General features: G+C 39.0%; 1 protein-coding gene across 1 annotated transcript in view; it reads right to left on the bottom strand.

Annotated features, from left to right (window-relative positions):
• THSD7B (thrombospondin, type I, domain containing 7B) overlaps positions 1-15835 on the bottom strand; it is a 1033118-nt gene that overhangs the window by 444827 nt on the left and 572456 nt on the right. Inside the window, exon 12 of the mRNA XM_006894459.1 lies at positions 1049-1243. Coding sequence (XP_006894521.1) covers positions 1049-1243 — 195 coding nt within the window. The remainder of the gene's footprint in view (positions 1-1048; positions 1244-15835) is intronic.

Below are 15835 nucleotides of genomic sequence, written 5' to 3'. Positions count from 1 at the left end.
TTACAAACCGAAAGAATTAGCACCTGAATGGCTTATGAAAATAAATGGTCATTTGTGTTTAATTTTTTTGAGATCTTAGCATCAACTGTGATTTCAATTATTAGTTTGGTATTTTTCCTTCGACTCTCCATTCTCCAGATTATATCTTCCTACTTATACAAATATATACACACATTTAAGAGATGTTCTGGAAGATTTAGCAAGAAAAAAAAGTAAAATACACTACTGCATCATTATCTGTACATTCCATTATAAAGAAAAATGTTACAGGACTTAATTTCTTCAATTTCCCTTAATTTTGCAGATGTAATTGGAGATGATTTATAGTACCATAAAAGTAAACCTGCAAATGTGATGTGAATTTTACCGTACATTGCTAACAATTTCAAATGCCATTTTTTTAAGGTAATAGCAAACGACAATGATAATAACAAACGACAATCTTTTGTAAGATAATAACACACAACAATTAGCTTTGATAGTCTTTCAAGTCAATGACCCTTGCTTTCAAGCTTGATGAGGTATTGGCATGAAAACCAGCAGAAAATTTATTCAAAGAGAGACAGATATATTTACCTTTATGACCACAAAGATTATATATAAGAAGAGAGAGGGATTTATAGCTACAAATTAATTCACATGTTTTATTAACTGAAAAAAAAAACCAACCCAAACCCAAACAACCCAACACAGTACATATTGTATGGCAAACTGACACATGAAGAACAAATTTGCTACTGCTGAACGCTTCTGGGTTGATTCCAAGTCATAGCAACCCTATATGACAGAATGGAAAGAACTACCCCATGTTTCCCAGGCCGGAATTGCTTTAGGAACAGATTGCCAGATCTTATGTCCTGTGGTGGGTTCAAACTGCAGACCATGAAAGCAACAGTCAAGTGTTTAACCACTATGTCTCCAGTGCTTAAGGATACTCAGCAGAGGAAAAAATCAAAGCAAAGCAAACCTAACAGAGGATCTTATTCTGAAATGTATATTTTTCTCTGGAGGTTTAGAGGTCCACGTGTCAGTAAAAGGCACATCCTACCTGTGAGCTGTCGCCGTCTGCTTCGAGTGGTTCCACAATTCCCTGAACAAGGTGTGAACTTGGACCAGGCAGTGAACGTGCAGTCGTCTCGACACGGAACTGTGCATTCTTGCGCAAGGGGAGGCATGCCATGTGTCTGCTTGAGGCATTCTGTCATTTCTGCCAACTGGTTGTCATCAGAAACACAAGAGACAGCTAAAAAGAGCATGGATTCTTTTGTTATTATTTTGATTGCATCATTCAGCTGCTGGTTCTTTGACAAAACAGCAGAATTCCCCAAAGTTTGAAAATCTGGGTATTCTTGTGATTACACAAGGTGCTCAACACAGCTCAGTTGATATCTTTCTGGAAACTAAATTATTATTGTTGCCACTGGAAGTTATTTGAGCATTTAATTGGTTTTTATTATTAACTTAAGTCCTGCATTAATAGCAGACAACTAACTTCTAGTAATTTATTATATATCCCATTTGTGAGCATCTGATCTCTAAAAAAATCTACAAAACCAAGAAGGGGTATCTCAGACACTAAGATGAGGAGACAAAGGACAAAATGCTCATAAATCATAAGAACTTTTTGTTCATAGATTTGAGTTTTCTTTGCTTATTTTCTAACACTTAGAGAACTGCTTCTATTTTTTTTATTTCACATTCAGTGTTTAAGGAATCTAAAATTGTTAAATTTTGTATAATACATACAAATATTTTTTTATAATAAATATCCTACCATTTGTAGATGACTCTTTAAACTTTACTTTACACTTTCAATTAAAATATACGTAGTCACAGAGAGAGAGCTCTGGTGGCCTAGGGATAAGAAGCTGCGGTGCAATCCCAAAGATATGCACCATGAATCCTCCAGCTGCTCCTCAGAAGGATGGGCAATCTCCTCCTATGTGATTACCTGCCTCTGAAAACCCACTGGAGGGTCAGCTATGGGTTGATGCGGACTCAGGTCACATAGTAAAATAACTAATAGCCTTGAGGGAGTATATATATGAGATACTCGTTTTTATTTGACTTTTTCGTCTAATGCCATTTGTTTTGTATAATGATAAACAAACGGCTTTTTTTTTTTTAAATCTTTGTATCTCACTGATTGACTATGGGCTTCCTGAGGAAGTACCTTCATTTTTCGTATTATCTAGACTCGTGCTTCTCCCCCTCAGCGCTCCTGACAGTTTATACTGCATAACTGCGCATGGCATGGCTGTATCATGCATGGCAGCATATTTAGCAAAATCCCTTCTTTTGTCCACAATCTGTTAGTAGCCATCACACTGAATCTGTAATAACTGAAACATCTCTAGACATCGATAACTATTCCCTGAAGAGAGCTACTGCTTTAAACCGATACCTAACTATAGTTCTCCATAGTCATTTATGAGAATATACAGATTCTAAAAATCTCTCTCGCCAGGCCTCTGGCATCAGCATCTCTGGAGCAGAAATCAAGGAATGTTTTTGTCTTAAAGTGACCTAGGTGTTTCAGATCAACTACATTTAGCATGATTAATTTTGGACGAAGTTTGTGCTAATGCCTATCTGCTGAGTTTATCACCCTAAACAATACAACTAGGGATAATCATTACCAAAGTTCTTTAAAACTACCATGCTGCAGGGGACAATGATGACCACACAGGGTCAATGTTGTTAACATAACTTAACCTAAACTTTTTAATCGATGCAAGGTGGGCACAGAGTCTCCTTTCAGTTGTCTATTATCTCACCCTAAATTCTTTTTTCAGCACATAAGACAGAACATCTTTAAGCCTGGTAGAAGCCAAAATCATTCCAAAACTTGAAACATTTAGGTGAAAAAAATCAGCTAAGATGATAATAGTTGGACTCATAAGAACTCCTAGTCAGTGCATCTGCTTTAGAGCAGGAGATTCATTAAGTAATTAATTAATTTCTGTTTTTTCCCCCTCCCTTTAATTCACATCCTAGGGACAAAATCCACTTTGCTGGAAGGCAACAACACCTGCATTTTCTTTCTTAGTAATATTACAGTCGGTAATGATGGAAACAGCAAATGGTGCTTTCTCTCATGTAGACACAAACACATATGATTTGAAATTCATATTTGGATAAAACAATTTGGGGTCAATTTAGAGGATTTTCATCTTGTCAATACTTTTTTTAAGATAAAAATATATGAGGTAAAATGAAAGGGGAATTTAGAATTTTTTTTAAATATTTCTATTCAAAATTTATTTCTCAAAATGAATACAAATGAAGATTTTCAATGGTAATATATCTTTTAGGATATGTTATGTATTTTTCCATAATCCCTTTTGAATAAATTTAGAAATGGAACACAATGATAAAATAAACTCCATGATATTTTGAAGTTTTATAAGCCATCTAAGTAAAAATATTTATATTACAAAATTGACGATTTTTGTAATAATGAAAAAAGGTAAAATTAAGAAAGATTAGCTTCAACATAAAATGGAAATCACAGATTTCAATCATATATCAGTCATGCAAATTCCAATGTCCAAACACCTGGAGATTAAATGTACTAAGCTACTAAAGTTTTTTATCTTTTAGTCTCTTCATGTATTAAACTGAAAATAATAAGACTATATCAGAGAGCTGTGAGAAAATCTTAAAACACTGTCTAGTATAGACTAAGTGTTCAATAAATGCTATTAATTATTATAAGAATGCTTAGTACATGGCTTTAAAAATAAGCAGGTTGATATTTCCCTAGGCATTTATACATGCACATACTCTTTTTCTCCATACCACATTGGTTCCTTGATGAACCTCACAATCCTAACGATAAAGGTGAGAAGAAAATTTTGGTTGAATTGCTGCCTAATTTGGGCACTACATTTACTTAATAGATTGACATGCCCAAAGTATGTTGACTTTAACAGGGTTATGCAGAACAAATCAGACCCATAACTTCTGCAGAATATGGTTAATACTATGGTCTAACAAAGACAGTAGGGGTCTTTACAGGGCAAAGAAATCACACAAAGATGTAGCATGCAGTTTGACAAGAGCCATATTATTCTCAGGACCACTAAGGATCTTTTATTGGTAACCCCGGGGTGAGAGACAAGCGACATACTACAGATGATGCAATCATCATTTAATACTGAGACTTATGGTTCTCAGATTTCTTCAAGTCCAGGAGTCTAATTTCTTTTAAAATTGATCTGTCAGACACGTGCTATTTAGGTGGACACAGTCTGGGTCAGTTAGGTCACAGCAAATCATTTGCAGGCTGCAGTCTAGAGAAAACATTTCTCTTTTGGTGCCTTCCTTTTTCTTCTCAGCATCCCCACTTAAGGCGTTCAAACCTGCAAGTATTAACCAATGCATGATTGTTCTGGGGCAATCCAGTGCCACAGCTGCCCCTTCTTTAAGGGGCATTTAATGTCCCTTAAGAAGCACTGCATGTACTGCATTATTCTGGGGAGGGGAAAGTTCTTTTCAATCAGTATAGTGTAGGGACATTTCTTTCTGATCTCTTCATTCACAGATCTATCTGGACTGAATCATTTAAGGGGAGAGGCAGTTTCATGCTTAAGAGTTAATTATAGTCTATTTATTAAAGTTAGAATATTATAGTCTTTACTGCGTGGAAGTTTTATCCCCAGATAAAATGATTCCAAACATCTCTAAGAGGAACTCATTAGTGTTGTTTGCCTCAGCTGTCTTAAGCTCTGGGTATGCAGCTCCAGAGCTGCGACCTAGGACATCCTTGTTCAATAATGAAGGAGAAGCATATTTCTCAGGCAAGTGGCTCAGACATGGGCTCTCAGGTAATAACTGTCCCCTGACCAATGGGTGTGACAGGGTGACCCGTAACCCTCAACATATATATTTAAAGTCAGAGGTTATATCTTCCTATTCATTGAGTTTTGCAATATATGTAACACATGGAATAGAGTTTAAGCATTTCATCTCCCTCTTGCTTGGCTACTGCATAAAGCAAGATGTGGGAGAAAGGACATGCAGAGGGTTCAATTGCTTTCCCTCACTACTGGGTTGTTGTATTTTGGTTCTATCCCCCAATATATGTACAGCATAAAAAAAGGGAATGCTCTAATATGAAATGTAAAATAACCTGAAAACTTAGCAAAGGGGGCCTGTATGAATAACTGTCTGACAGGTACTTTTGTTTTGTTTTTTTAAACAAAAGGATTGCCACTAATAGAAAATAACTAAGTAACCTTCTTAGTTTTAAACAATGACTAAAATCAACCTATTATGAACTCTTTCTAAATGGTTGGGCTTTTCTGCTTCCTATCCCCTTTAAACCTCTACAGTCGGACATGCTGTGATAAGTTTTTCTTCTTTTCAATTATTATATAAAAAGGGCAGGGGTTAGTGGCCTTATGATAAGAAATGATAATGTTCTCCCCGGGGAGACTGACTGAGTGATGGGCTGGCTTCCTCGGGTCTATCAGCGTGTATCACCTTCACCAAGGACACTCAAATTACCTTCCCCAAGTTGCTTCTGACCAGAGTTCAGCTCTAATAGATGTAGAGAAAGGGCAGAAAGAATTTCTTTCGAGAGGTCACAATTTCCAGGAAATGGGGTGACGTGCTAAAATGCTAGAAGGGTTCTCTCATGACAAGGCTCGCTGCCCCTGTCCTGCAATAGAAACTGCTTCAGCAGGGAAGCAGTGCTGAGTGCCAGTGTACATCCGGGAACTGCACTGGTGAGTAACACCCGCTCAGCTCCGCAAACGTTTATATGACACACTCTGGAAGTCGCCCTGCCCTGGGAAACAAAAGTGAAAAATATCTTTAATAGAAATTAGATTTCAACACACTCAAGGAGCTTCCAGGGCATGGCACTGGCGTCCTGGCATCAGGGAAGTAAGAGAAGTCTTCCTGAAAGAGATGAAGGATGACTGCAAAGGGCCAAGGGGTTAGGACACCTTTGCGTATGTGTAGAGATTACAGACCACAGTTTTACAGAATAAACATTTCTTAATGAGATTTATAAACATATGATGATGCCAAGGGTGTAAACCATACTGTTTTGCATGGCTAACATAACTCTGGTGGTTCAAATTCATCCTCAGTGTCAGGCATGGGCAGTCTCCTTCCATTAAGATTTATAGCCTCCCAAAGCCAATGTATGGTCATTAGTTGCAACTGATTCAATGGCAATGGGTTTGGTTTAATGATTTAATGGTTCTATTCTGCTACCCTAACAGATGAGGCATCTCCATAATGACTTGTAAAGCCAGGTCCCAATGTGGAACTTGGGTGATTTGGAGATCAGGCTGAGCTGTAGCTATGCAGGGATATCTGCCCTGACTCGAGTCCCTGGCCTGGCTTGCCTTTCCTATCCCTTACCCCTTATTCCTTTCTGGAGTCTGCTTTGGGAGAGGCCAGGCTCCAATGAGTGGATTCCACAGGACTACAACCTATATATAAATCTATATAGTTTATGTATTTAAATGTATATAAAACCTATATATATATATATATATAAACCTCTAGGCCATCCTTATGTATGGCACAAAACCAAAATCGTTTGTAGGAAGATGTTTTAAAAATAGGAATAGAAGGGAAATGCTTCAGCATAATTAAAAGAGTATACATGCCTTTGTTTCCTAGGGCTACAGTTATAAAATATCACAAAGTGGGAGACCTTAGAGAATTCTATTTTTAAGAGTTGTAGACACAGGAAGTCAGAATGCAGGATGAAAGGCAGCTGGGCCATGCTCGCTTCTGTCTCCTCAGTCATCAGGTCTGGGAGTAGAGCCTCCTTGTCTTCTCCAGCTTCAGGCTTGTAGATGGATCTTCACAGGGTGTCTTCTTCTGTGAGTAACCTTGTTCCAGAATCCTTTATCTCCTTTTATTAGACACTTAGAAGGGGCTACAAGTGGCTTACTCCTTACTCTCACCTTACTCCTGAACAAATTTCATCACTTTACTGATAAAAGGAAAATCTTATTTTTAAATACGGTTGTGTTCACAAGCATAAGGATTATGCTTCTCTTCCCATCAAAACAGAGCAAGGAAACACTGAATGGTTCAAAATCAGAAAAGGTATGTGTCAGGGATGCATCTTATGCCCATACCTTTTCAATGTATGTGCAGAACAGATCATTGGGAAGGCTGGGCTTTATGAGAAGGAATGTGTCATCAAGATTGGAGGAAGACTAATAAAAAACTTGTGTTAAGAAGATGGCACAACCTTGCTTGCTGAAACTGAGGTGGACCTGAGGCATTTGCTGCAGAAGGTCAAGGACTACCGAAAACAAAGATTGTCACCACTATGCCAATTGGCAGCAATATGATTGATGAAGAGATAGAGATTGTTAACAAATTCAGATTGCTTGGTTATACAATCAACACTCTCAGCACCAGCAGTCAGGAAGTCAAAAGATGAATTGCGTTGGAAAGTCTGGGGCCCTCTTCATAGTGCTGATGAACAATGATATCAGCCTAGAGACTAAGAAGAGCCTGATCCAAGCTATGGATTTCACAATTATTTGCTATGCATCAGAAAGCAGGGCAATGACTAAGAGAGAATGATCCCTAAACTGAAAAGACCCTGGCATGGATCAGAGACAACTTTGGCATCAAGCTAATAACACTGTTCTAAAGTATTCTGGAGAGGTCCCTGACAGTGTGGGTGCATGTAAGTCAATCCTGATTTATAGCAACCAGATAAGCAGCAAAATGAAATTCTATCTGTTTTTGCCATCGTTATAATTGTTGCTATGTTTGAGCCGTTGTTTCAGTCACTCTGACAATTCATCTCTTTGATAGTTTTGCTCTTTTTTTTTTTACTGCTTTCTGCTTTATCAAGTATGATGTCCTTCAGGGACTGGTCTCCTTTGATAATATGTTCAAAATAGGTGAGGTGAAGTCTTGCCAGGCATCTTCTAGAGAGAATTCTGGCTGAACTTCTTCCAAGTCAGATTTGTATGTTCTTGCAGCCCTGGTATAGAAAATATCCAGCATTCAAAGGCATTGATTGCTTCTTTGGTCTTACTTATTACGAAAATATCATAATTTGGGTCAGGCACACCTTAGTTCTCAAAGTGACATCTTTACTCACATTTAAATGAGATCTTTTGCAGCAGATGTGCAACTCATCATGGGGCTTCCTCATTTCTGTTTCCATGGGTTTCAACTGTAGGATCAAGTGAAACAAAATCCTTGATCACTCCATTCTTTTCTCTTTACACATTGCTTACTGGTCGGTCCAGTTGTGAAAATTTTAATTTTCTTTACATTGGCATGTAATCCAAGTCACAGGCTATAGTCTTTGACCTTCTTTAGTTATGCAGAAATTGCTTGAATTGAACAACATTGTTGCTGTTGTTGTTAGGCATCAGAAGCTGACTCACAGTAACTCTACTTCTGATAGATTAAAGCCTTGTCCAATCCTGTGTCGTACTCACAGTCTCTACTGTGTTTAAACCTAAAGTCGCACAAAAACATTGTATAGTAGTGTCGAGCTGATTATGTCTCAGTGAACCTATGAACAATGGATCTGAACCTTCCCTATCCTGTGCCATCCTCATCATCTATGATATAATTGAGCCCATTGTTACTGTTACTGTGTTAATACACTTCCCTGAGGATTTTCCTCTCTCCACCTTTCTAAACACGATGTCCTTTTCCCAGAACTGGGACCTTTCAAAAACATGCTCAAAGCATGTGATCCAAAGCTTTGCCATCCTTGCATCCATGAAGCACCCCAGTTATACTTACTAAAGGGATACTTGTTTGTTCTTTTGGCTAAATTTCTATAGGATATTTAGTATTCCTTTCCAACATTACAGCTCAAAGGCATCGCTTCTTCTGTCATCCATTTTTATTGTCCAACTTTCATATACATGAAAAATAACTGAAAGATCATTGTTTCAATTAGGTGCACCTTAGGCTTTGAACCAGTATCTGTACTCAGATTATTTTAAGCTCACCGAGAGTGTGAAACAGGGACTGTTGGATAACATGCCTAGAGGGAAGCTAAGTGTCAGATGCTGAAGAACTTGGATGCTTTGCTGGACAGCACCACATCTTTATTCCTTTAGTAGAAAGGAAGAGCGCAGGTCAAAGGTCCAGAGGTGTGTCCCGTGGATGGGGGTGGGGTGGGTGAGGAGAAAAGTGCAACAATGAATGAATGGAAATCCAAAATCTCTGTAAATGTTCATTGAATTTAATTAAAAAAAAAGATGTTATCCATACTGAAAGCTGTAGTCCTTGATCCCAACACATACACACACACACACACACAGATGAAGAAAGGACATAATTAATTCATGTAACCCTTATGCATGTCATTATATAAGATTTAAATTTTATGTAAGTCATTTGGAGATATTTTAATATAAAATTGTATTCATAAATCAGTTGTATCTACAACTTAGTAAAATCACTTATTTGAATGGAAAATAAAGAATGAGACAGGCTGACTCTTTAAAAAAAAGGGGGAAGAGCGAAGATCTAAGAGAGTTTTTTAAAATGTTAATTTGCTTCCAAAGTGAATTATATCAGTTTCTTGTTGCTGTAACAAATTATCACAAATTTAGTGATTTATGACAACATGATTTTTCCTTTTCTGGTTCTGGAAATCAAAAGCCCACTGTTTCATTGTCCTAAATTAAGCCACTTCTACTGGAGGATTCTGGGAATATCCCTTTCCAATTTCCAGAGGCCACCTATATATCCTTGTGCCTGTATGTATTTTCTATCAGTATAGCATCTTCAAATATCTTTCTTTTCATACTTGTTTCCATCACAATGTTGCCTTCTGCACTGACCTCCTCCATCTCTTTTTCACAAGGGCCTTTCACCTCTGGGTAATCGAGCGCAATCTCATTTTAAGATTCTTGATTTTGTCATTTAGAGTAATATCCCCAGGTCCTAAGCATTAGAACCTGGCACTGCATCCAACAGGCAAAAATCAGGCTTACCACTTAGCTTCACAATGGTGGGGTGGGGGTGGGGTGTGGAACTGCACAGTGAAGTTTACTATGACTTCAGTCTTTCCTGCTTCCATGAAGGTTTATCTGATTTGGTTACTTGTTTAGGGTTTTTAACCACCCTGCCTCAGCTTTCCTTTAACCACCTGTCCTGTCTCTGGATCTTGTCTCTAGACTCCATACTGGTGTTCTCAGGAGACAAAGATGGGCTGACTTATTTATAACACTGTATCAAACATGAGGGAGTCCTGGCGGTTTAGTGGAAACAAAGTGCACGGACCAACACATTCAATTCAAATTCACAAGCTTGTTCCTAGGATAAAGATGAACACTTCCCTTCCACGTGATTTACTGCATCTGCAAACCTGCTGAAGGGCCAGCTGTGGCTTTCTTCCGATTTGATAGTACACAGCAACACAACATATCAAATATGACTAAGAATGTACACACGCATTAAAAGTGCACTCCAAACAATGTGTATGAGTCTGAGCAGTGTAAAATGCAGCCTCTATCTCTAGACACATAAATTAATGAGAGTAAAGCAGGAGTGGCAGCCACTTCCTAAACAACATGCCTCTGGAAACTGTATGAACTTTGATAAGCAACAATAGTTGTAGAGGGGCTTCAAGTCTTTTGTTCAGAGAGTCCCTATAAGTCGTGCTTGACTCAATGGCAATGAACAACAAACAACATTTCTTTATAGAAATTCTGATTTTGAGAATGGAATGAGAAAAGCTAAAAAAGGTTCAATTGGGGCTTGAAAAGATGGGGTCATATTTGGCGTAAACTAGAAGGATGGGCAGTCTGCTTCTGACATCTCACCTATGTATGGGTTGGTTCCAACGTGATAGAACACAACAACAACAATTAATTATACAAAATATGATGTATATGAATGATTATACGCACAGCAATAATAAAATTTAATAAAAATGAAAATGAGGGAAGTACAAAAAATATAGACAGTCATATATATTCCTAAAAAGGCTAATTCTATATTCTTTCACAAAAGACATTTCTGTTGGCATCACTCCAGAGAACTGTACTGTGCAGTTTCTACCTGGAGCAATGACAAGGGTTATGTCTACTTTCCACTCCATGGCCAAGAACAAAGGAGCTGGCCAGGGTTAGGATGCAGGTTGGTATAGTCATGTATCTGTTATCTGGAATACAATATTCCTATCTGGACTGTGGCTATTGACTCAAAATTCAGGGCATGGAGAAGAGCCTGTTCCAACTCTTCGCCAAGTGAACAGTCCTGGAGTGAGGTAGATGCAAGAACCATAGTAGGGTGAAGAGGACAGGAAAGTGACCACTAAGACTGAGGTCACCAAGACTGAGGTCACCTCGGCCAAGAGCAGGCCAAGAAGGCCAAAGCCTTTTCTTTCCCTCCAGACTTCAATCAAGTGCACTGAATTAACCATTCCACCACTTGACATGCATTGAGAGGACATTCTAGCAATCTCATTTATGTGACAATTTAGAGAAAGCTGTTGTTGTTGTTATGTGCCGTCGAGTCGTTTCCGACTCATAGCGACCCTATGCACAACAGCTCTAAACCCTGCTCTATCCTGCGCCAACCGTACCGCCTCTGACACACCCATCCCGATTACCCCAGTCACCGAATCAATCCATCTCATAGAGGGTCTTCCCCTCCTGCGCTGTCCCTCCACACCCCCAAGCATGATGTCCCTTTCCAAGGACCCGTCCCTCCTGGAAACATGTCCAAAGTATGTCAGACGAAGCTCCAGAATCTTTGCCTCCAAGGAGTAGCTTGGTTTAATCCTCTCCAAGATGAATCTGTTTGTTTTCCTGGCAGTCCATGGTACATTCAGTACCCTTCTCCAGCACCACAGCTCAAAAGCATCCACTCTCCTTCTGTCCTCCCTAGTCATTGTCCAACTCTCTGATGCATAACAAGCGATTGCAAATACCATGACCTATATCAGGCGCACCTTAGTCTCCAGAGAGACACTGTTGCTCCTGAGTACCTTTGAGAGGTCCCTAACAGCAGACTTTCCCATCGCGATACGCTTTTTGATTTCCTGACTGCTGGTGCCAAGAGTGTTGACTGTGGAGGCGAGAAAACTGAAGCTGTGAACACTCTCAATCTCTTCGTCATCCATCCTGACGCTGCTAATTGGTCCAGTGGCGAGAATCTTTGTCTTCTTGACATTGAGCCTTAGTCCATAGTGAAGGCTGCAGTTCTTGACCCTTCGCAGCAAGTGCATGAGGTCCTCCTCAGTTTCAGCAAGCAAGGTTGTGTCATCTGCATAACGGAGATTGTTAATAGATCTTCCACCAATCCTGATGCCACAATTCTCATAGAGCCCAGCCTCTCGGATAATCTGCTCTGCATACATGTTGAAAAGGTATGGAGACAGGATGCATCCCTGGCGTACACCCTTCCCAATTTTGAACCATGCAGTGTTACCCTGCTCTGTTCTGACTACTGCCTCTTGGTCCAAGTATAGGTTTCGTATAAGCACAATTAAATGTTCTGGGATTCCCATTCTTCTCAGAGTCAGCCACAGTTTGTTATGATCCACACAGTCAAATGCCTTTGCATAATCAATGAAACACAGATAGACATTCTTCTGGTATTCCCTGCTTTCAGCCAAGATCCATCTAACATCAGCAACGATATCCCTAGTACCACGACCCCTTCTAAACCCAGCCTGGACTTCCGGCAGTTCTCTGCTGATGTGCTGTTCTATATTTATATATTTACTTTTTCTTTTCCAAACATATCAATCTGGGAATCAAAGCCAGTTCTTGTCATGCCTGAAATGCTCTCATTTCCCCCATGTATTTGATCTTTCACCATGCAGAGCGCAGGGTGGAGGGAGTACGGTATTTGGAGACCTCATTTTTTTAGAATAAGTGTTTGAAGGATGTGTATGCCTGTTATCATTATATGCAGACTGTCATATATGCAACTTTTGAGAGAAACAGCATGAGTTGTGGAAATTGAATTAAACAATAAACCTGTAATTGCTTGTTAGGGTGCTCTAATTGACTCATAAGTACCATATGCGATGCTGCGTGGCTGCAGGAGCCCAATTATAGGCTTGGTTATGGAAAGATGCAACTCATTTTGTGCGCTGGAAACCTATTCCCCAATTATTGTTGCCCTCTCAGAAAAGCAGGTTTTTTCCAATAAATAAGAACTACTTAGTAAGTTAACAATGTGTACTTAGTCCCTTGGTAACCTTAAAACACACTATATAGGTTCTAATACAAGATCAGAAAATGTGTGGTTGAAAAGTGCCCTTTCACTTCATTCCAAGGCATTCACTGTGGAGCTATCTTGTTCCCAAATAACCAAAGAAACACACATGGATAGGACTCTTGGCTGTAAGGGATACACTCTCTAACTGAAAAACATTGACAAGCATAAACATTTACACTGAATAAAGAACAAAATACAGTTAAAAACAACTCATAAATTAGAGTTTTTGAGAACAGAGTGGTCATACCTAGAAACTTCAGAAAGAGGAGACAAGTTACTCAGCAATGGCTGAACATCAAAGGCCAAAGTCATCTTTGGCTCTTGAGTGACAGGAGGGAGAACACAGAAGACCGCTCAATGCTTTCACACTGCTAGCCCTTTGACCAAGCCTTCAGGGCTTACATTCATGTCACCTGAAGGGACTTTAGACATTGAATAATCTCTATTACCCACCATAAGAATCATTCAAAATTTAATAGATAACTAGAAAACGCAGTTACAGGGAAAAGTATCTCAATTCCCAACTACTCTCTCCCCTGAATTACACCAAATAAATACATACTCTGATGTACTATGAACTGTTATGCAAACTCTGCTTCTAAGAAGTTTCTTAGCCATTCATTTTATTTAGATTGATTTTCTAAACCCTGTCTCCTATATGAAATCTTAATGACTCTTGCCTTAGAGAAATCTACTGTCAATGACTTTTTCAAAGTTTTAAAGAGCAAGGATATCAGTTTTAAAGACTAAGGTGCACCTGTTCCGAGGCATGTTTTGTTGTTTTTTTTTCAATTGTTTTTTATGTATGCATCAGAAAACTGGACAATGATTAAAGAAGACTGAAGAAGAATCACCGCCTTTGAATTATGAAGTTGGAAAAGAGTATTGAATTACCATGGACTGTCAAAAGAACAAACGAATCTGTTTTGAAGGGTGCTATTTAGAGGCAAAGATGATGAAACTTCATCCCACTTACTTGAAAATATTTCAGAAGGAACTAGTCCTTGGAGAGGGACATCATGATGGGAAAGTCACAGGGTCCACAAAGTGGAGGAATACCCTCAGTGAGATGCAGTGACACAGAGAGCATGACAGATTGTGGGGACGGTATTCCACAGGGTGGCTATGAATCACAGTTGACTTAATAACACCTAACATAAACAACAGTTTGTTTCTATGTGCCACTAAGTGGGAACTGACTCCTAGCTGACCCTCCAGTGGGTTTTCAGAGGCTGTAAATGACACAAGAGGAGACTTCCCATCTTTATTCCATGGAACAGCTGGCAGATGGAAACCACAAGCCTTTGGGTTAGCAGTGCAACTTCTTACCACTAGGCCATCCAAACTCTCTATTGAAGCCCATATAATGCAGAAAATTACAACACTGTTTGCTTAGTCTGTAGAGAGCTGTGCTGCTAATGCAAAGGGGTCACCTCTGAGCAAATTCAGAAGGTCCATAAGAGAAAGATGAGCAGTCTTCTCAGGTACAATTGACAGCTTCCAAAACTGTGAGTCGTGGGAGGTCAATTAGCAGTAGGTTTTGACTTGATGGTGATCAATGTGTGTGAGTGCGAAACTGAAAAAAAAAAAAAGAAGTTTGGCAGCATACTCCATAACACATCTTGCTTTTGAACCCAAAGGCTAGCAATTCCAATCCACCAGCTGCTTTTTGGGAGAAGGATTGATGAAATTCCACCAGGATTTACAGGCTCTGATACCAGGTGGAGGGGCAATTATGAGTCACAATCAACTTGTAGGTAATAAGTTGAAGGGATTTTTTGGTATTTTTATCACACTGAAGAAAACAACATTAAATGTCTTTAATTGATCACCTTTAGTAAAGAATTTGGCAGCCATCATTCTTGTTGTACTGCGAACTGAAAGGCAAGCAGCTCAAATGTCCCAGTTTTTCACTGGGAGAAAGATATGGAGTCTCCTCCCACAAGAATTACAGTCTCGGGAATCCAGTGGAAAGTCACCATGTGTCAGTAAGGCTTAAGTTACTGGCAGTCAATTTCCTAGAACAATCTTTGTAGCCAGCTTTGTTGTAGATCAGTGATTCTCTCCCAGGTTTTACAGTACTGTGTTGTTGTTGTGGTGTGCTGCTGATTTAGAACAGCATAGCTGACCCTCTAGCAGATTTACAGAAATAGTCAATCTCAAGGAGGAGAATGCCGATCTTTCTCCTGCAAAACAACTGGTGGATTCGAACTGCAAGTCTGGATTGCACCGTAGCTTCTTACCACTTGACCACCTTAGCTCCCTTTACCGTTCTTTAGAGTAGCTCTATTTATATTAGCTTACTTTTTACATGAAAAAGAATACAAAGAGGAGTAACTGTCAATGGATATGAGGGCTCTCTTTGAAGATTATGAAAATATTCTAGGACTGGCTAGTGCTATGCTTGCTCAGCTGATGTCTAAAACTACTGAATTGTATGCTTTACAAAGGTCATTTTATGGTGTGTGAAGTACACACCAATAAAATTGTTATCATTTTTAAAAAAGTCCATAATTAAATATTCTAAATTTCAAACAACTACATTTTCTTTTATGCTAAGAAATCAAACCAAAAGTCATGGCAAATTGGTGGCACATTTCTAGAAAGGCTGAACATTAAAAACATTGACCAATTC

This window comes from Elephantulus edwardii, unplaced genomic scaffold, assembly GCF_000299155.1.
Source record: "Elephantulus edwardii isolate Elephantulus edwardi_28Jun2011 unplaced genomic scaffold, EleEdw1.0 scaffold00143, whole genome shotgun sequence".
Taxonomy (NCBI): Eukaryota; Metazoa; Chordata; class Mammalia; order Macroscelidea; family Macroscelididae; genus Elephantulus; species Elephantulus edwardii.
Note: the sequence above shows the minus strand (reverse complement) of the source record. Positions and strands in the feature narration are given on the sequence as shown.